We start from the raw sequence: 21,331 nt of genomic DNA on the forward strand, positions 1-21,331 counted from the left end.
GATGGGCAGTGGCTATAAATGCAGATGAAGCTTCACTTGCTTACCCACCACCTCCTGCTGTGCTGCCCAGTTCCTAACAGGCCCCAGGCCGGTACTGTTCCTTGGCCCAGGGGTTGGGGACCACAGCATTATAACATTCATCACTTGAACCATAATTAAATTCCATTAGACTGAAGGAAACAAACACATGTGGTACAAACATTTACATATGGCCACAAACAGTGTGGCTACTCAGCACCAAGCACTGTGCTAGGTGCTGGGAAAATAGGGATGAATCACAAATAGATCTGCCCTTGAGGGGCTAATCTAATGATTTGCATTTTTTTTTGTTTTTGTTTTGAGACGGGGTCTTGCTCTGTTCCCCAGGCTGGAGTGCAGTGGTGTCATCATAGCTCACAGCAGCCTCAAACTCCTGGACTCAAGTGATCCTCCTGCCTCAGCCTCCCAAGTAGCTGGGACTCCAGGCACATGTCACCATGCCCGACTATTTTTTGTGTGTGTTTGGAGATGAGGGTCCTGCTGTTGCCTAGGCTGGTCTCAAACTCCTGGCTGCAAGTGATCCTCTCACCTTGGTCTCCCAAAGTGGTGGGATTACAAGTGTGAGTCACCTCGCCCAGCTTTATACCTACCACACCAGACTGGGAACTTGCAGCGGATTGGGACTCAGACATGATTCCTCTATGGGTCCCTACCACCAAGCACACACTGGCCCATAAGAAAGCTTTGTGGAATGAATGCAAGGTGGACATTCTTGTGTGGCAGCTTCAGCTCAGACAAGCCACTTCACATTCCTGAACTCAGATTCCTCCTCTGCTAAATGAGGGCAGAATTCTCAGGGTTGGGGGTGAGTGAAGATAAGAAGATCCACCCAACAGATCATTCATTAAGGCAATTCGTTGCTAACCTCCCATAAACAAGGACATACAAATTGCAACTTTAGGTCCACAGTCTATGTCTAGCCCCCCAAACTAAAGTCTGTTTGATTCCACACTAATAATGAATTACAAGTTTAACTTCACAGACAACTAAACAGAGAAAAGATGGGTCAAACATTCTTCCACCAACCCAAGGACATCTAAATAATTGATGCTTCCTTCACTCCCTTTTTCTCTTCTAACATTCACCTTATCTTATATAAAATGTAGATTTTCCTGGGTCTGGCAAAAATGTAACCATTTTCTCTCACTGCCCCCTGCCTTTCTTCCCCCCTCTGTATGCCTTTAAAATGTTGAAACTTCCAAATTCCCCTTCAGAAAAACAGCCACAGATCTGTCTGTGGTTTGTGTTTTTCCAGGCACGTCCTCAACTTCAGCTTAATAAACCTCCATTGATTATGATTTTTGCCTCAGTCACTTATTTTAGGTCAAAAAGAGGAAACTATGAGTGTGAAAACCCTTTGGAGACCAACCATACCTCCGTATGTATGAAAGATGGTGACTATGACACTCTCCTCTGTCTCCTACCAGGCCCCGCCATGTTCCTTGAGGCTTCTGGAAGGAATGTGCAAGCATGTGGAAGGAATGTGTAAGCATGTGGAAGGAGTGCGGGCATGTGGAAGGAATGCGGGCATTGAAGTCACACCACTCAGCTCTGGCCCTTCCTGGATCCTGGAGAGCTCTCTGCATGGAGTCATGGGTTTCTATCTCCAGCCTATGGGCTCTGGATTTCTTTCTTTCTCTTGGGAAATTCCCATCTGGCCCCACTTTCAGTTCCTAGGCCCTGGTTTGTGTAAAACACAAAGAAGTAGCAGGTAAAATCTCAGGACAGAAAGGGCCAGGCCAAGAGACTCCCTTCCGGGGACTCACATCAGAGCTGGAGACATGATTGGAATATTACGTGAGAAAAAAGAAAAGAAAAAAGAGTTTGGGCACAGTGGCTCATGCCTATAATCCTAGGACTCTGGGAGGCCGAGGCAGGAGGATCACTTGAGCCCAGGAGTTTGAGGTTGCTGTGAGCTAAACTGATGCAACAGCACTCTAGCCAGGGCAACAGAGCAAGACACTGTCTCAAATAAACAAACAAAAAAAGATTTAAAAAATGAACAAAAAAAATTAAGAAAGTAAGAAGAAAAGAAAAAGAGTATTACATTAGAGAAAACAGAAGATTGAGAATGGGGGGGGGGACACCCACACAGCATCCCCAGCAAGTCAAAAATAAGGCCAATGTGAGACCCAAGATACTTAGCTTCCATCCCATCTGCTCCATGTCAGGGCCACCAAGGCCCTTCCCCATCTGGGTCCTCTAATGTTCTTTCTCATCTCTCTCTCCATCCCCAGACATCTAGCTCTGCCCAAATAGATCCTCATTGTTCTCCAGACATATCATCTACTCTCAATTTCCGTGCTTTTTTTTTTTTTTTTTTTTTCTGAGACCAGGTCTCACTCAGTCACCCAGGATGGAGGACAGTGTCATCATCATAGCTCATAGCATCCTCAAACTCCTGGGCTCAAGAAATCCTCCTGTCTCCGCCTCCCAAGTAGCTGGGACTACAGGTGTGCACTACCACGCCCTGCTAATTTTTCTATTTTTTTGTAGAGACCAGGTCTTGCTATGAACTCCTGGCCTCAAGTGATCTTCCTGCCTTGGCATCCCAAAGTGCTAGGATTACAGGCACAAGCCACTGCACCCAGCCAATTCCATGATCTTGAATATAATACGCCTCTTTGTACACTCCCTTTTCCCATTTGTCTACCAGTACCCTTAACTTCTACTCATCCCTCAAGGCCCACTCAAATGTTTCCTTCTCTGGATCAAAAGTCTAAACTTAGTTTGTCCAGAATCTATTCATCTCTCCTTCCTCTGTGCTCTTGCAATACTCGCTACATAGGTTGATTTTAGTACTTACCACCTTCCACTATAATTATCTTTAATTATCTTAGTTCTTACTGGACTATATTTTTCTTTAGGGCAGGAACTATTTCTGCTTCATCTCTCTGTCCCCAGGGCCTAGCAAGATGTCTGGCACTCAGTTGGCACTCAATAAATGTCACCAGCTAACCAGTCACCATAACTTGTTGAACATGGCTGAGGACCTTGGAAAGAAACTCTAGGTTACTTGGGAATTTCCAGCAGGCTAGAGCTATCAGGAAGGATAGGAGGCACAGGTGCCTTAGGTAGGGATCCTGTTAAAAAAAAAGAAGCAGGAGGAGAGACTGATGGAGATATAGGTCACAGGAGGAACAGATGAGGAATCCAGAAGGTCTGGCTGGGCCCTGGGGACATAGAAACCATTCAGTCCTTGGTTTCAAGGAGCACATGGTCTGCTGGGGAAACAAATAGGAACATAATTTTGTATAGAACTAGGCTGCAGTTTATCACTTTCTCCTTCCTAATATCCTTTCTTTACTTGGCTTCCAGGATACCACCAATTCATCTGGCTTTCTACTTATCTTTTTGGCCTTCTTTCCCCATCTGGTTTGCTGCTTCTCCTAATTTCCTCAAATTCTGAATACTAGAGGAAATTTTTCCATCTACACTCATTCCCTTGATGATCTCATCCAGTCTCATGGCTTTAAACACCATCTATGTGCTGATGACTCCTAAATTGATATATTCAGCCCAGATCTCTCCCCTGACCTGCAGACCCATTGGCCTTCCTGCCTCCTTAAGGAGGAGGCATCTCTACTCTAATGGGCATCTCAAACTTAACACACCACAAACTGAGCTCCAGATATCGCCCACCCCCAAAAAATCATCTCCCCAGTCTTTCACAACTCAAAAACTGGCAACACCAATCTTCTAGTTGATTAAGCCAAAAATTTTGGCTTCTTTCTTCTTCTCATACTCTACGCCCAATCTGTCAGCAAATTGTTGTCTCTACCTTCTAAATATATTCAAAATTCAACCACTTCTCATCTACTACCTCTGGATTATTATAATAGGCTCCCAACTGGTCTCCATACTTCTGCAACCCCCCCCCCCCCCGCCCCGTCTATTCTTCACAGAACAACCAGAGTCTCTTTGTCAAAACGTGAATCAGATTGTGTAGATTCTCTGCTCACTGGCGCCTAACATAGAGTAAAAGCCTTATTATGACCTGCAAGGCCGTATCTATCTGGCTCCTGCTCTCCGTTGCCATCTTCTACTATTCTGCCCACAGGATGCTGCGCTCCAGCCATTCTAGGCCCTATGCACTTGCTGTTCTCTCTCCCTGAAATGCTTTTCCCCAAATATCAGAATGCTCTTTCTCTTCTTTCAGACCTTTACTCAAAGTCACCTTCCCAGTAACTTCCTTGGTCCCTCAATCTAAAATAAAACACTTCTTCTACCTGTGAAATTAATAAGAGAAATAAAAAATTAAAAATAAAATAAATCACTTCCCCTGCCAACATTTTATTCCTACGTCTCTATTTTTTTCTCCTCAGTATTTACCACAATTTTAAAACTAAAAATTTTATCTATCTTCTTTATCTCTCTCATTAGAAAGGAAGCTGCACAAAGAGAGGGACTTTCTGGTCTGCTTTGCTCACTGTTATATACCCACTACTTACAATAGTGACAGTCATATACTAAGGCACTCAGTAGGTATTTGTTGAATGAATGAATGAAAAGGGTAGACATTTTCAAGAGGCAAATTTTACTCTTTAATGAAAAACTTTATAATAAGCAGAGCTGCTTGGCAACATAATCACATTCAAACTGTACAGTTACACTACTTCTTGAACAGCTGTTAATTCATCCAATCTTCACAAGACCCCAGGATAGAAGGAAGGCTGGGCAGAGATTATGATGCCTGTTCAAGAAGCAATAGTCCCGACGGAGGAAAAGGACTTGCCAAAATTCATACACCTGGCCGGGACGGAAGTGCAATTGTGGATGAATGTTGGCCCTGGAAGAGGCTGGGAGGTGATGAAGTGTGATGGGAGTTGGGTTTGAAGGACCTCTCTTGCCAGAAGGCATGAGGATCTCTGAAGGGGAGGCTGAGGCAAAGATTACTAAAACAGAGGCAGCAGCAAAGGAGAGGGAGAAGTGACAAGGCTGATCTCTAAGCAGATTTGACCCAGGCCAGGGGAGGGCAGCTAAGTTTCCCAGCGGCAGTATTCTGTGCTTGAGGCTGACTAGTCACTCAAGTCTGTACACAATCTCCAATGTCAGAACTGGACAGGCAACCTTAAGGGACCAGTGAGTCCACCGCTGGTCTTCAGGGTCTGTGAGGACTGTGGAGATCGCTGGGGGTAGCGACCATGTTCGTGTATTTATCCCCAGCTTCTATAGAGCCTGGACTATAGTAGGAACACAGATATTTTTGTTCAAGGCATACATAAAAGAATGAATGTGCTCTAACCGGAAACTGAGGCTGAGAGAGCACAGACAGGAGGGGTGTAAAATCAACCAGCAATTCCGAGGTAGCAGCAGATTAATTTTCCTGGGACTCAGCAGGACAAACAGCCCTAGTACTAACGCAGGTTGCAGTTAGCTCTTTTCCAGAATGGGTTAATGAGCAAAAATTGCCTGGGGACTGAGTGGCGGGGCCAGAACAGGCAGGCCGATTGGCTGAGACTCAGGGCGGGGCCGATAGGTAGCCGCCGCACATTTCCCTTCCCCAACAACGTGACTAAGGTGTATCTAACGTCACATCCGGTTTGGTAGGCGGGAGCGGGAAACAAAAGGAGACCAAGGACGCATGCGTTTGGTGAGTCCCGGATTCTGGTGGGTCCTTCCGCTCAGGCTGAGAGAAGCGCTTCCGGGTCGCCGCCGGCTGCCGGCTGCCGGCGCGGTAAGTACACAAGCAAAGCTGCGGCGGTCTCCTTGCTCCTTCTTTCCGCCTTTCCCCAAAGAAACCCTGTTCCTTTGACCCGCCTCCTGAGGAGCTCCATGTTCATACTCCTTCACCCTTAAAGAGCTCCAGCTCATTGGCCGCTTCCTCGAGATTAAGCCCCACCCCGTCACACGAGATCCGTCATTCATTGGTGTCACTTCCTGTCACCCAGCATTTCTTTCAGTTAATTGGCCCTACCCATGCCGCGCTCCTTTCGCGATTAGCAACCCTATAAGGGCAATTTTCTGTCCGAGTCCCGCCCCTGCCTTTTTCCCGTTGGTCAAGCGCACGGTCATTATCGTAATGAGCAAACGGATCGGCGGCAGTGGGTTGGGCTTTCGGAGCAGAGATCTCTGGCCTGTCATTATTTCCCAGACGTGAGAGTGGATGGTCTTCTACCTGTTACACCAGCTGGGAAGGGCAGCGGCCGTCCCTGGGTCGGTCAAATAAGTTAGGACAAAAGCGGGACCGGACACAGATCTTTTCCTTCTGCTCATCAATTCTAGTGCCCGGCCTGGATCCCTTTCGAGCGGGAGTTCTAAGCCCCGGCTCAATGTGTGACCTAAAGCCAGTCTGCCTGTCGCTGGGCCTCAGTTTTCCTGTCTGTGAGCTCAGGGGTTTAAATTCAGATTCTCTGGGACCTTCCTTTCCTGGTCAGCTCCCTCAGCCCATCAGCCAAAGCTGATTTTACTTGGTCTCTTACATGTTAGTTCATTCAGTTTTCCATCTATTTATTTATCCATTTCCTCATGTCTTCTAGAATGTCTTACTGAACCCTGCTTGCACATGGTACATGCCCCATCCCCAAATTTGGCTGTGATCAATGAGAAGGGTGGTTAATGTCCTATATTTCTGACACTGGGTGAACATAGTATGGACCATCATAAAGGGGCAAAAAGCAGGTTTTAGTGTTTGGAGGAGGTAGAGATAATTTCACTAGAGCCTTGCTACCTCTAATTTTGTATAATTTCATAATGCCAGTCTGCATTCTGGATTCCTATTCTTCACTTGGCTCCCATTCTCTTCCCTCCCAGCCCATAAACAGCTTTACTTATCCATTAATTTACTTAATTATCAGAATAACTTTGAGGGTAGTATAATCGTTATTATCCCCATTTTACAGATGAGGAAACTGAGGCCCAAAGAAGTTAAGTGACTTGGCCAAGGTCAGCTAGTAAGTGGTGGAGCCAGACTCAAGCCAGGTCTGTCTGATTCCTAGAGGGAAGGGCTGCTTCCCTGATACCTTCCATTCTAGCCCATCCCTAAATCAAATTACAACCAAATAAAAACCAAACCAAAACACATTCACCTGACCCTTTCCCTCAGTCTAGGAGCCATGACCACCTTGTTCCCTTCACTCTTCCCCCGTGTGACCGAGACACTGTGGTTTAATCTGGATCGACCCTGTGTGGAGGAGACAGAGCTGCAGCAGCAGGAACAGCAGCATCAAGCCTGGGTGAGTGAGGACCTAGCACAGCACAATCAAGAGACTGCCTTCCAGAAAGCCAGGACCCAGCCTTACTCTGAAGACCTGCCCTGGAAGAGCTTTTTGCCCAGAGCTGGGAATAATCAGGCAGGGAGACAGGGGGCCAAGGTTCTCATCTTTATGGTACCCTAATTTGCTGGGTGACTATGGGACTTCTGGGCCAGATTAGAGCCCAGGCTCCTCACACAGCCCAAGCTCTTTTCCCTAAAGCATAGGAAATAATAATTTTGACTATTTATTGAGGACCTAGCCAACACCGTGTTCTAGGCTGGTAAGTCTCTCACTTCACCCTCACCATAATTATATGAGAAAACCAAGGCCTTGAGAGTTTAAGTAGTTGGATCAAGTTCATAAGTAAGTGGCAGATAACATAAGGAGAGAAAAGTATCTTCCTGAGAACTGGGAGGAAGCTTCTCCCCTACACTTGGGGGTCTTCTTGGGCACAGAGTGGGCCAGTCCCATGACACTGACCTGCCCTGCTTGGGCCCTGGCTCTGCTCCTCTCCCTCTTTGCCTACAGCTCCAAAGCATCGCAGAGAGAGACAACAACCTGGTTCCTATTGGCAAGCCAGCTTCAGAGGTGAGTGGCTCCAGCAGGTGGGGCCTGTGTGGGGCCCAGGGTGGACCAAGGTTCTGCTCTAATTCTGAATATTCTGCCTCTGACCCAGAGAGCAGTAATGACTCAGCTCTGGGTGGAGATCAGAAAGGGGAGCTAAAGGGGGCACTGGGCCTAGCACTAAAGTCCTGCAGAACATGCACCGGCCTGCTAGATTCAAGGAGGGCAGGGTTGGGAAGTAGGGGGTCATTTATTGACCCCAGAAAGAGGTTCCAGGTGGGCCAAGTATTGAATTGGTCCAGGCAGGCCTGTAGGACTTACAGGATCTCCTCTGCCCTGCCAGCACTATGACGACGAAGAAGAGGAGGATGATGAAGACGATGAGGATAGTGAAGAAGACTCAGAGGATGATGAGGACATGCAGGACATGGATGAGATGAATGATTACAATGAGTCACCTGATGATGGAGAGGTCAATGAGGTAGGCGGGAGTGTGGGGGAGGGCCTCGGTTCCTGGGCCCCTGCCCCTGACCTAATTGATGGCCAAGGGGTATAGAAACCCTGGATCTAGCCAGGGGCAGAATCTGGGGCTGAGGCTGGCTGAGGCCCCTCCCCACCCACACCCAGCCTCCTCTCCAGGTGGACATGGAAGGCAACGAACAGGATCAGGACCAGTGGATGATCTAGGTAGACAAAGCAGGGTGGCCTCAGGGAGATTCCAGGCCAGCCCAACCTACCCTGCACACCCCACCCCTGCCCCACAGAACCAGCTGATGGCCCCAGTGCCTGAAAGTGCCCTTGGGTACCTCCTCAGCTGCTGCCATGGTCTCCTTGGCACCTCCCAGGCCATCAGTTTGCTCTTGAATCCCCAGGGCCTGAGCCCACTCCACCTTTTGGCCAGTACCTCACCCCTCGGTTGCCAGGTCTGGTTGCTTTCTAACTCTTTAATAAAGACACAGGAGTGATTTTTCTTCCCCCATGTCTATTCCCTATTTGTTGGTGGGGCCCAGAGGATTCTAGTATCTTGGACTTTGGGGAGAGGGCACTCAAGGGACATCAGGCAAACCTACCTAACTGGCCAGGTGGGCCAGGGTTGGGGAAAGCCAGGGTGTCCCTGGTCCTGGACCCAGGCTCCTGTGCCATTTCCTCTGGCCCAGCTTGCACCCAGTTATTTCTGCAGGACCTCTAACTCATTGTCTACTATTTCCTCTGATCCCACCCAGAATGGCATGGGCTCGGGAGAGGAGTCCCCTGAAGCTCTCCCTGCCAGTTTCGTTAGTGTTAAGAGAATGGATTAAATCTCAGAGCAGGGCAAGGACTCCCTTGGAATCACCCAGCAAATCAGTGACATAGCTAGGTTAAAAGCTCAGTCCTCTTAACTGTCAGTCTATGGCTCTCTCTGGAAGGAGGAGGAGTGAGTCCAAGCAGCCTGAGAGAATTTGATGCTTCAGGTCAGTGTGGAGGCCAGAGGGTGGCAGAGGTGGGAAGAGGGCCTTTCCAGCTATGATTCCAGCATGTGTCAGGCCCCAAACAGGGAGGGGAGGGGATGTTCTGAGGTCCTTGCTTGGGTGGGTCAGGGGGGATGAGTAAGTACTCCTGGAACTGGACCTCAGCCAGGTCCAGCATAAGTGAGCTGGGCTATGCCATCCTTAATGGCAGGGAAGTCTGGGAGGCCAGTGTGGTGGATGCGGCAGCGGTATCGGCCACAGCTCTTGGTGTACTGCAAGAAGCGGGGTGCACCAGGGAAGAGCACATGGTCAGCTAACACAGTGGCACCAGCTGGCAGTAAGGCATGGGCCTCCAGCAGCTGCAAGTCCCGCAGGTAACATCGGGGCCGGTGTGCCAGGAGCACCAGGTCTGCCCGACTCAGCTGGTGCTGGGTGCGTAGGCACGGGATCACCTCCTCTGAGCTGCCCACGATGAGCTCCACCTGTGGGGGTAGGGGTGGAATGGAAGTGAGGGTGGGAGGGATTGTTCTCTCACTCCAAACCCCACCAGTATGTGGCTTACTTCATACAAGGCCCTGGCCTAAGTCCCCACAAGTGTTCTAACATTTCCTCTGACCTCAGAACCCAAGAAGTCAGGATCAGTATTATGATTTCCGTTCTGCTCATGAAGAAGCTGAGATTCTGGCTGGGCGCGGTGGCTCACACCTGTAATCCTAGCACTTTGGGAAGCCAAGGCAGGAGGAAAGCTTGAACTCAGGAGTTTGAGACCAGCCTGAGCAAGAGCGAGACCCCATCTCTACTAAAAAATAGAAAAGTTAGCCAGGCATCGTGGTTAGTGCCTATAATCCCAGCTACTCGGGAGGCTGAGGCAGGAGGATTGCTTGAGCCCAGGAGTTTGAGGTTGCAGTGAGCTACGATGATGCCACTGCACTCTACCCAGGGCAACAGAATGAGACTCTGTCTCAGAAAAAAAAAAAAAAAAATGCTGAGATTCAGAGAATGTGTGCTTTGTCTCAGGTCACACAGCTAACAAGAGGCAGACAAAGATTTGGACCCAGATTTGCTGGGCTCCAGAGACCTTCCTTTTAGTTTCTTTTGTCCTCCAGCAGAAAATATGTGCAAATGATTTGGGACAGGAGGGCAGGAGCTCACAGACCATCCAGGATCACAGTCCCTTATGTGGAGCTGCTTCCATTTCTTTAGATGGGAGTCCCTCACGAGGGAGGCCTGGCTAGGGCAAGGTCTGGGGTGACAGGAGAGATTAGAGCTGGGGACATGGGGAAGCTGACCGTTTGCTCATCAAAGCCAGCCAGGCGGATGATTTTTTCAGCCACTGCTGCTGTGCAAGGGTCCCGCTCCACAGTGAGAAGGCGACCCCCAGGGGGCAGGGCGCGGGCAATAAGCAAGGTGGAGTATCCGTAGTGGGTGCCCAGCTCCAGCACACAAGCAGGGGCCTTCTCCTCCACCAGCCGCATCAGGATCTGACCTGTGGGGGGAGATGGATGCAAAGCCCATGATCTCAAATGCCCACCTGCCCTCACTGCAGCTCCCCACCAACTGTTGTCTCATCTCTCTCAGACCACAGCCCCAGCTGCCCCACAGGCGCCTCTGCCTCCAGTCTAGTCTTCACACCAGCCACTAGGAATCTTTCTAACAAATCTGACCGTGTTACTCCCTGGCTTCTATGATTCTAAAGGCCTTTGGGATTGAATTTGGGGTCCTCTGCCTGGCATTCAGGACGTTGGACCTGATTCTAGCCTACTTTTCCAGCTTTAGCTCTCAATTCTTCCCACCTGTGACTTGTATTGCAGCCATCCCAAACAACTGTGCCCAGAATCTACCATGCTGTCTCATTGCTTCATGACATGTTTGTTGTGTGGCTCACTTTGCCCTTCCCCACCCCCATCTCCACGTGCCTGGCCAACTTAAAAACCAATCCTTCTAGTCTCAGTTCAGTTGAAATGTTGCTTTCTTCGGGAGGGATCAGGCAAAAACATCTAAACAACTCCATCTTCCAGGCTCTGAGAGGCCTCTGTTAGAACTTCCAATGTCACACCCTCCCCCTTTATTGTTCGTTGAACATTTTTCTTTTCTTTTCTTTTTTTTTCTTTTTTGAGACAGTCTTGCTCTGTTGCCCAGGCTAGAGTGCCGTGGCATCAGCCTAGCTCACAGCAACCTCAAACTCCGAGACTCAAGCAACCCTCCTGCCTCAGCCTCCCGAGTAGCTGGGACTACAGGCATGCGCCACCATGGCCAGCTCATTTTTTCTATATATATATTTTAGTTGTCCAGATAATTTCTTTCTATTTTTAGTAGAGACAGGGTCTCACTCTTGCTCAGGCTGGTCTCGAACTCCTGACCTTGAGTGATCCTCCCGCCTCGGCCTCCCAGAGTGCTAGGATTACAGGCGTGAGCCACCATGCTCAGCCTCTTTTCTTTTTGAGATAGAGTCTTGTTCTGTTGCCCAGGCTAGAGTGCAGTGGCATCCTCAAACTCCTGGGCTTGAGTGATCCTCCTGCCTTAGCCTCCCGAGTAGCTGGTACTACAGGCCTGTGCCACCACACCTGGCAATTTTTCTATTTTTAGTAGAGACAGGGTCTTGCTTTTGCTCAGGCTGGTCTCAAACTCCTGAGTTCAAGTGACTGTTCCACTTCTGTGGCCTCTACCTCCTCCCCCAGCACCTACCACATTCCTGGTACAAAAGAGGTGGCAATAAATGTTTGCTGGATGAATGAATGACTCAGTCCAGGCTCCTCATTTCCAGATGAGAAAAACAGAGACCCAAAGAGGATCAAGAATCTGCCCAGTTCACCCAGTAGGGCAGCAACAGATCCCAGATCTTTCTTCACCGTGTTGCAGGTACTTCCTGGAGCAGAAGGCTAGGGAACACTGACCTTTTACAGGGCCCATGTGGCTCAGGTACTCGCAGTGGCTGCTCCAGTGGTCCAGGGTGGTGAGGATGTGACTGGGGTCACCAGGCAGGGCATGGGTAAGCACATAGCTGAAGGCCCGCTCCTCGATCCGCAGCCCTGACAGGCAGTCTCGGAGGCTCCGCAGCAAGACTGTGCGTACCAGCAGTCGGAAGTAGTGCCGGTACCGCACCAGCAATGTCACCACCAGTGGCAGGAAGGCCAGAGCAATGGCTGGGGACATGGTCTCTACCTGGGGCCTGGGTACAGGGAGGCAGGGAGGGAAACCCACACCCACCATTACCTGTCATTTCTGCAGCCCTTACCAGTAGCAATTACTGTCCTTATATGTTACCAACTATGGCTCAGAAAGGTTATGTCTTTTGTCCAGAGCCACACAACAGAACTGGGATTTGAATCCAGGTTGGTATGATTCCAAGCCCATGTACTTTCAAGGACTCCATACTGTCCATGTTGTCCATGTTTAGCGCCCAACCCCAAACCACCTCTTCCTGGTCCCATCTTCATCTTGCTCCCCCCACTTGCTTCCCCTCATCCCTGAAGTCATTCCTTCTTTAGGACCTCTTTCACTAGTTCTCTGGGATATCCTCCCCTACTCTACCCCCTGCCTGCTTGGTCTCTGACTTACTGCTGTCAAAAGAGCACAGCAAAAGAGCACAGCTTTTTAGTCAGAAACCCTTTCGATGTCACCATGCTCTGCCTCAGTAAAAGGCAATCAAAACACTCCATAGGGTGTTAGGGTGAGCTGCCCTTTTTCCCACCTGTGGTCTCTGCCTGTCTATTCTGTGGGGGTGGGAAGAGTCCTTGATTCTGTCATAACTCTCCAGACCTATCTCCCCTCCCTTGTATTACTCTCTTCCCCTGTGCTCACTCAGAATTCCCTTCACAAGTATGTGTACACATAAAACACACAGCATGCACTCCCCCCTCACTCAGTCTTGTTCTCCAAGGTCCCCTGTGGGGGGATGGGTTCCCTCTACCATGTCCTGGACCATCCTCCCCCCTCCTCCAGGTCTAACCTCCTTTCAGGCCTCCTTGCAAGTACCCTGGTGGTGACTAAAAATGAAAGACAAGAGTGTAAATAGGTGAGTGATGCAGTGGGCTTGAACTGATGTGCTTAACCCACACTCAAGGGCCCTGCTTACCTGGGCTGCAGGCTCCTGCTTAGGGAAGACCAGAGCACAGGACAGGACGGGGGGATAACCCTGAGGCAGAAGGCTGGACCTGCTTTCAATTATTGATGCTGAGGCTGCTGCTGTCACCTGAGATGTTCAGTTCAAGTTACCAGTCCCAGGGACAAGCTGGAGCTGCCTCCTGTCCTTCAGGAGCTCTCAAAAACCTTACAGAACTCCAGGGTCTTGATTTGAGGGCAAATAAGAGTTATTAGATCTGGTGATCTCTTCCAAACCCTTGGAGGAGACATGGGGCATGGTGTCAGCCAAGGTAATGTAGAGACTGTAATGTACTCATTAATTCAAAATTCAAGTTTCTCTAAGCAAGTGTCAGGGCTTGGGTCACATAGAACAGTTAGAACCTGTCCCTTTCCTCCAGAACTCCAAGATTGGTAGAAGAGACTGACCCAGGAACAGAGAATACAATTTAGTGTGATTATTATTGGATGTTCCATGAACACAGGGACTTTGGCTGTTTTGTGAACTGCTGCATACCCAGATAGAATGGTGTGTGGCACATAGTAGACACTCAGTAAATATTTGTTGATTCAATAAATGACTGAATCAGCACTGGATTAGGATTAAGCACAGGAAGCTGGAGATGCCCAAAGAATGGGGAGAGAAGGCAATCAGAAAGATATTATTTCACCAGGTGAGGTGGCTCATGCCTATAATCCTAGCACTCTGGGAGGGTGAGGTGGGAGGATTGCTTCAGCTCAGGAGTTCAAGACCAGCCTGAGCAAGAGTGAGACCTGCCTCTGCAAAAACGGAAAAAAAATTAGCTGGGCAACTAAAAATAGAAAAAATTATCCAGGCGTGGTGGTGCATGCCTGTAGTCCCAGCTACTCCGGAGGCTGAGGCAGGAGGATTGCCTGAGCCCAGCAGTTTGAGGTTGCTGTGAGCTAGGCTGACGCCAGGGCACTCTAGCCTGGGCAACAGAGTGAGACTTTGTCTCAATAAGAAAAAACAAACAAAAAAACCCACCAGACATTATTTGTGTTGAGTCTTGAAGTAGGCAAACCTGGCAGGGAGACAGTGCCAGGCGGTATGTGCAAAGTCCAGGAGGTCAATCAGGAAACTGCAAGTATTTCCCTATGGCGGGTGAAGCACCTCCCCCCATTCCCCACCCCATGGCATGGAGTGAGAAGCAGGTGTCAGGCTCTGTACCATCCTGAATGACAGACTTGAACCTGTGTTCAGGGCCCAAGGGAAGCCATGGGATGGTTTTAGTAAAAGAATTGGTCAGTTTTGTGTGTCAGATTACTATGGCTGCCATAAAAAGGCAGGATTGAAGAAAACCGCCTGAGGGCAAGAACAGCTAGGTGGCCTCTCTCTTCTACCAGGATTGAGCTCCACTGCGCCTCAGCTTAAGAAGGGATATGGTCTCCTTCCTCTTAAGTCGCAGATACCCCACCCAGGTTGACAATTCCGCTGGGCGCTACACCCTCTGTGTCCCCAAACTGGGCGCTGCTCATCCTGGGTTTTGTGTGCACCCAGACTATAAACTCTAACAGCCTCGAATTGAAGCCCACAGGCCCCTCGCATGCCATTTAAAAGAGAATATCATGACGGCATTTGGGGTAAGAGTTCACAGACTGACCCTATAAGGTGGCCTCGTGAACATGAGATCACATAATACACAGCACCAGGGCCACTACCGCCAGTAGTGGTGAGGATTCAAGTTTAGACACTAGATGATGGTCATGTGACCCGACACGCCCTTTCCAGGCATCACGTGTCTCACGTCTGGTCACGCAGGTTGCACCTTCCCATTGGTTGGCGTTGATCACGCGGTAGAGGGCGGGGCCGGAAGTCAGTGTACCGGCTGAGGCGGCCAAGTGGCTCTGGGATGGGGTAGCCGCGGGGAGGGGGCGGGTAGTTGCTTACGGGAGGCAGTCACAGGTCATGTGACCGGAAGGGCTCCTGACGGACGCCGTCCCTCCTCGGCTCGGCCTGAGCGCCCTGCCCGACCCCGGCGATGGGGTGCTGCTACAGCAGCGAGAACGAGGACTCGGACCAGGTGCGGCCGCGGCAGGCGGGGCTTGGGAATGAGGGCTAAAATCGTGGGGCATGGGGCCAGAACAAAACCTGCAGAGGAGTTAGAGCCTGACTGCAGGGCTCTCTGAGTACGGGGGCCTGGAAGGGACATATTACAGAGGGTAGCCGAGCCGGGCTCCTGCCCCTGTTAAAGCCCCAGGTCTCCAAACAGTCCCTGAGACAGTTGCCTGTCCGGCTCGCTCCCACCCTTTCCACTTCCTCCTACCTTCAAACCTTTACATTTTCAAAGATTTTCTGCCTAGGTCCCTGGAAAACACTCCTTTCCCAGCTTCCTGTGTCTTCTGTGTGCTTATATTCGCGGGCTATGCGAGTCCATTGTACGGGTGGGTAAGCTGAGGCTCTGAGTTAAGTCTGTCCCGAGAAGAATCAGGAATTCGTCTATCTTCACAGACCGAGGCTGGAGAAGGAAGGTCACTGCTAGTGTAGAGTCAGAGAAGAACTCTGCAAGTTGGTGGCATTTGAGTTGGCTAGTGAAGGGTTTAACAGATACAGTGGGGACATCGGGACGTGTGGGAATTTGTCTGGGATCCAACAAATCGGGTTTAGCTTTGGATGGATTAGGGAAAAAGAGAGACAGGATGGGGAGTTCATTTGGTTTTGAGTTTGCCTGCCTCAGAGCAGTCCCTGCTTTGAGATCTCAGGGTTTCTCTAGCTAGAGGGGTGCCTGTCCTGAGAATTTGGCTGTAGATATGATCCTTTTGGACTAGCTTAGAGAGTGCTGCACAGTTTTAAATTCTCCCTCTTCTCCTTGGTGCATACTCACTTCTCTCCACACTTTAATCCTGCCCTGCCTGGCCTTACCACCTTTGAAGAAGGGGACACTTTTCCAAAGTCTCAAGCTGCTGGCCAGTCACTTTTTTTTTTTTTTTTTTTTGAGCCACTCACTTTTTTTATTGCCTCTAAGCCTGGGTTCCACATTTCAACACGTAGTAGACACAAAGACAGTAGAAAGGTTTCAAGTAGTTCACAGTCTAGTGGGGGCGATGGTCAGAGAAAGGTTTCAAGTAGCTCACAGTCTAGTGGGGGAGATGGTCACAGAAATAGGTTATATCGCTCATACTTAGTAAGTAGTTCTTTTACAAGTGAAGGTATTTTGGATTAAGGGTTTAAGATTAGGAAAACATCATTTGTATGGGAGGCATGGTGGCTCCTGGTCGTCAATTCTCCAAACATCCAGTGAACACGTACATTTCCTGTCCCCTTGCTTCATGTCCAGTACCTCACTTTACTCACCTGTTAGAGAAGGAGACAACAATAACCCTGCCTACTGGGAGAGCTGTGGCCTAGTGGAAAATTGTCCCTTAAAACATCATGAGGATTTCTGCAGAGAATGAGTCAAGAAGCCTTATGAGAAAGGAATACCAGCTTTTAGCTGGAAGGAAGAGCTGGGTTTTGCTGCTCCCGTGAATCTCCACTTTTCCCTTGATGGGCTCTCCCTTCTGTTCCTAACCCCCAGAGAAAGTGCTCGGTGATTTGAGGCCTCGTGTAGCAAAGGCCACAACCATTCACCATCCCAAAGTCCCTCTTTCAGCTCTTGGAAAGGCCCCTCTCCCACTCTCATCTTTACCCATTTATTATAATAAAAACAGATGGGCCACACATGACAGATTACCAAGGGCTTTTACAGTTATCTCATTTGCCTCTTGCCAAATATCTGTCATGTATGTATGGGTTATGTCTATTCAAAGGTAAGGAAAAAGTTCAGAGAGGCTCCATGATTTAGCCAAGCTGAGAAGTGCCATAGCCGAGGTGTTTTGATGCCAAGCCATGTTCTTTATTGGGCCAAGGTGTCTCTTTCAGCCATGCACATAGACCAGGTAGCCAGTCATGGGCAGGCCACATATGTGTCTGTGCTGGGATAGATGGTGAAACCCTAATTTCTAGGTTACATAGACTCAGGGACAAACCTACCCCATGCTCCACTTTGCCTTTGGGGGTGGGGTGATGTTATTTATCCACTCTGGAGGGGGCAGCCTGGCCTCTTCTGAGAGTCTAGGTCTCAGGAAAACAACCTTATTCTTCACTTGATCTTAGCCAAAAGGCCAAGAAGCCATCAACCATGTTCTTTTTTATTTTTATTTTTTGAGACAGAGTCTCGCTCTGTTGCCCAGGCTAGAGTGCCGTGGCATCAGCCTAGCCCACAGCAACCTCAAACTCCTGGGCTCAAGCAATCCTCCTGCCTCAGCCTCCCGAGTAGCTGGGACTACAGGCACTTGCCATCACACCCAGCTATTTTTTTTTTGTTGTTGTTTCTATTTTTAGTAGAATGGGGGTCGGGGTGGGGGGTGGAGGGGATGTCTCACTCTTGCTCAGGCTGGTCTTGAACTCCTGACCTCAAGCGATCCTCCTGCCTTGGCTTCCCAGAGTGCTAGGATTACAGGCGTGAGCCACCACACCTGGCCCATCAACCATGTTCTTGAAGAACCCCTGCTAGGGAAGAAACTGCCCTGTCCTATAGGAAGATCTGTCTGAAATGGGGCTGGAGGAAGGACAGACACATAGGAAGCAAACTTGGGCCTCATTATGGAGCCAGCTTTCCTTAGAGATATGTAGTTTCATCTTGGCAAGGATTTTGTCTTTGTAGCCCTTTAATACTGAGCCTGTGTGTTAGGGAGGGAGAGTGTCTGGGAGTTTAGAGGTGTTGGGGCAGAAGCCCACAGCTTTTGGTCTCATGCTGTTGGAACTGTATCAGATTGTCCAAGGACACTTGGGCAGCCTAGGCTTGAGGAGGAAAAGTAAGGTCAAAAGGCAGGGCCTGCCTTTTGGGGCAGGAGGAAGTGGCCCTCTAAAAGGAGAGTTACGGAGTTGTGGGCAGGGGAACTGGGGCCTGTAGCAGGAAAGCCTGTGGTAGGAACTGAGATAGGCTTGGAACATTGAAGTCTCGTGGTCTGGCACTGAGCATTGGTGAGTCAGCATTAGCCAGGACTGCCCCCAGCCTTGGCTTTGTCCTGGGCACCCTTGCTCTTTAGGGCTTGGATAGATAGATACCCAGCAGGTCTGCTTATCCAATTTACAGCTGATACAAAGCCAGCAGGGATTTGCAGCTGATGGGCTCAAGGCTGGGTTAAATTCAGAAAGATTACAATAGATCAGAAGAGAGGACTGAAACAGGACAAGGAGAAATAGTTATATAGTGGTGGGGCGACTTGATTTGGTCTTAGGTCAGTTCTTGGGGTTGTGATTATCAGCATAAGTTGGTAGTAAAAGGGCTGCTGAAAATGTAGAGGCTGCTCAGTCTGCATTAAAAGAGGTGTGGGGGCTTGGCAAGAATGAGAACAGCCACGGTGTTCAGCTCAGGTCAAGCTACACCAGGTGCTCTCAGTTTGGTTCTAGGAGTCATACAAAAAGAGCAACAGAGGAGAGGAGGGTAAACATCTGAATAGGAGGGACTGTGCCCTCAAGAAGGGAACACACTTGTACTCTGTGACCCAGAGGCTGCGCTAGGATAATCAGAGGAATGACTACTGAGAGGTTGGGCTTGCTTTCGCTTGGGGCCTGGGGCCTTGTCTGGACTCATCAAGGCCTCTCCATCTTGGGAGCAGACAGCCTTGCTGGGGAGACCTGGTCCTTGGGGATCAGGAGGGCCATTCGTGGGCTCCTGACTTGCACTGATTTCCCCTCTAGGCTCTACTGTTTTGGAATTTCCCACCTCCTCCGACTTCTAGCCTCCATTACCTTTTCTCTACCGGGTGCTGGACTGTTTTCTGAAGCTCCAGCGCTGTTGCTGAATATATGCTCTGAGCTTCAGAAAAATCAGGGGCTCTAGGACTGTTTGGTTCCACTCTAATTCATCCTAGACCACCAACTTGGCTGAGCTCCCAAGGGCAGACAGGCACTGAGTCTTAACTGACATTCTATAAGGCTGGGCACTTTGGAGATGTATATGTGTGTGTGTGTGTGTGTGTGTGTGTGTATATATATATATATATATTTTTTTTTTTTTTTTTTTTGAGACGGAGTCTCATTCTGTCACCTGGGCTAGAGTGCCATGGCATCAGCCTAGCTCACAGCAACCTCAAACTCGTGGGCTCAAGCGATGCTCCTGCCTCAGCCTCCCGAGTAGCTGAGACCATGATGCAGGTGCACACCATGATGCCCGGCTAATTTTTCTATTATTAGTAGAGATGGGGTCTGGCTCTTGCTCAGGCTGGTCTAAAACTCCTGAGCTCAAGTGATCCTCCCACCTCAGCCTCCCAGAGTGCTAGGTTATTCCTTATAAAAATATCTTAGTGTTTGAAAGTCAGAGCTGGGGTGAGGAGAAAGCTTAGGAAAGGCAGGTAGGAAAGGTAGTCCTGGGGCTGACTTCTCCCGCATGGCCTCTTCTAGGACCGAGATGAACGGAAGCTGCTGCTGGACCCTAGCAGCCCCCCAACCAAAGCCCTCAATGGAGCTGAGCCCAACTACCACAGCCTGCCTTCTGCTCGCACAGATGAGCAGGCCTTGCTCTCCTCCATCCTCGCCAAGACAGCCAGGTGAGTGTCACAGGACGGAGCCTGGGGCAGAGCTCCTCCATCCATATTAAAGGCTGGGATCAAGGGAGCTGGGCCCAGGACATGGGGATGGGATGCTTCAGTGCCCAGTCATGTTCTCCTGGGCAAGTGGGGACATTGGTGTCAGCCCTGGAGCTGGTGCCTGGACAAACAATGAGTCCTGTTTGTCCCCTTTGGAAGCACCTGTCATGTCCTCTCTGTCTCCTCCCCCAAAGCAACATCATCGATGTGTCTGCTGCAGACTCCCAGGGCATGGAGCAGCATGAGTATATGGACCGGGCAAGGCAGTACAGGTGAGCTCCTGGTCAGCTTGGGTCCCTTAGGCTACATGGGCTCCTTCTCTCCCCTCCATTCCTGTTTTAACTTTCAAGCCTCAGCCCCAGTCCTGGCTTCTCATTTGGGTACAGCCCAGGAAATTGACCACAAGTCACTTGGGTGCCTCAGTGGGTATTCACATCAGCCCTGTTTACCCAATGACACTCTTGAGGTGGCTGAGGCTGAGGGAGGTGGGCCTAAAGTGAGTTTGTGATGAGCTGAGCTCCCTGACATCCTGCTTCTCTGGCCTGAGGGAGTGAGGCTTGCCTAGCTTGGGCGGGGCGGACTGTGCCTAACTTCCCACCCCTGCCCCCTTTCGGTCAGCACCCGCTTGGCTGTGCTGAGCAGCAGCCTGACCCATTGGAAGAAGCTGCCACCGCTGCCGTCTCTCACCAGCCAGCCCCACCAAGTGCTGGCCAGCGAGCCTGTCCCTTTCTCCGACTTGCAGCAGGTGAGCCACCCCTCACCCTTCCCACAATGCCCAGATGGAAGGGTTCACCCGCCCTGCCTCAGAGGAGGTAGGGAAGGTGGCCTTAGGGAGCCTGGTAGCCTATGGGCCCCAGCTGACTCCCACCTTGCTCTTTTACTTTTCATACCTTCCCTGTCTCCCCTCCCCCACAACTTTTATTCTTTCTCTCTCCTTTGTTCTTTTTCTTGTCTCTCCCATCCCTTCCTTTCTCTTTGGCTTCCTGTCCCTTATCATTCGTTCCTCTCTCCTTCATCGCCTTCCAATTCCCCATCCCCTTCTTTCCTGGTCTCTCCGTCTCACCTGTCTCTCTCTGTTCCTCTCCTCCCCGTCCCTTCTCTGTCTCAGGTCTCCAGGATAGCTGCTTATGCCTACAGTGCACTTTCTCAGATCCGTGTGGACGCAAAAGAGGAGCTGGTTGTACAGTTTGGGATCCCATGAAGAGAGGGGTCCTTGGACAGCTCTTCTCCTCTCTTCACCCTGTCTCCACCCTGCCTCCCCTGGCCCCCAGCCTCACTGCGGCTTATACAGTACCCTACCTAACCTGCTACTAATCACAGAGAAGAATGTGGAGAAGGAGGAGAAGAGCGAGGCTAGAAGCCTGAGCAAGTGAGGATGGAGCAAGGGAGGGTAGAACCGTTTGGGACTGGCTA

At 50.0% G+C, this 21,331-nt stretch overlaps 3 protein-coding genes across 25 annotated transcripts; 2 read left to right on the forward strand and 1 right to left on the reverse strand.

Moving 5' to 3' along the window:
- The first annotated feature begins 501 nt into the window (after window positions 1-501).
- ANAPC15 (anaphase promoting complex subunit 15) lies at window positions 502-8,768 on the forward strand. Of its 23 annotated transcripts, none has more exons than XM_069471046.1 (6): window positions 502-513; window positions 6,882-6,960; window positions 7,085-7,214; window positions 7,764-7,823; window positions 8,143-8,280; window positions 8,439-8,768. In XM_069471046.1, exons 3-6 carry the CDS (start codon window positions 7,095-7,097, stop codon window positions 8,484-8,486), a joined length of 366 nt encoding a protein of 121 aa, XP_069327147.1. In that variant the 5' UTR covers window positions 502-513; window positions 6,882-6,960; window positions 7,085-7,094; the 3' UTR covers window positions 8,487-8,768. The 23 variants fall into 23 exon arrangements, with proteins under 23 accessions (XP_069327147.1, XP_069327156.1, XP_069327139.1 ...); XM_069471055.1 differs by having other exon boundaries at window positions 7,090-7,214; XM_069471038.1 differs by lacking the exon at window positions 502-513 and adding an exon at window positions 5,589-5,632 and having other exon boundaries at window positions 8,427-8,768.
- Window positions 8,769-9,250: 482 nt separating this feature from the next.
- LOC138385180 (transmembrane O-methyltransferase) lies at window positions 9,251-13,378 on the reverse strand. Its single transcript, XM_069471029.1, has 4 exons — window positions 13,323-13,378; window positions 12,142-12,416; window positions 10,537-10,733; window positions 9,251-9,729 (listed from the first exon to the last, which is right to left on the reverse strand). The coding sequence occupies exons 2-4, from the start codon at window positions 12,398-12,400 to the stop codon at window positions 9,409-9,411; spliced, it is 777 nt and encodes a 258-aa protein (XP_069327130.1). The 5' UTR covers window positions 12,401-12,416; window positions 13,323-13,378; the 3' UTR covers window positions 9,251-9,408.
- Window positions 13,379-15,254: 1,876 nt separating this feature from the next.
- On the forward strand, window positions 15,255-21,331 carry LAMTOR1 (late endosomal/lysosomal adaptor, MAPK and MTOR activator 1). The gene is made up of 5 exons (XM_069471034.1): window positions 15,255-15,369; window positions 19,734-19,879; window positions 20,113-20,190; window positions 20,537-20,663; window positions 21,027-21,331. Exons 1-5 carry the CDS (start codon window positions 15,328-15,330, stop codon window positions 21,117-21,119), a joined length of 486 nt encoding a protein of 161 aa, XP_069327135.1. The 5' UTR covers window positions 15,255-15,327; the 3' UTR covers window positions 21,120-21,331.

The sequence above is a fragment of the Eulemur rufifrons genome, chromosome 6, assembly GCF_041146395.1.
Source record: "Eulemur rufifrons isolate Redbay chromosome 6, OSU_ERuf_1, whole genome shotgun sequence".
NCBI lineage: Eukaryota > Metazoa > Chordata > Mammalia > Primates > Lemuridae > Eulemur > Eulemur rufifrons.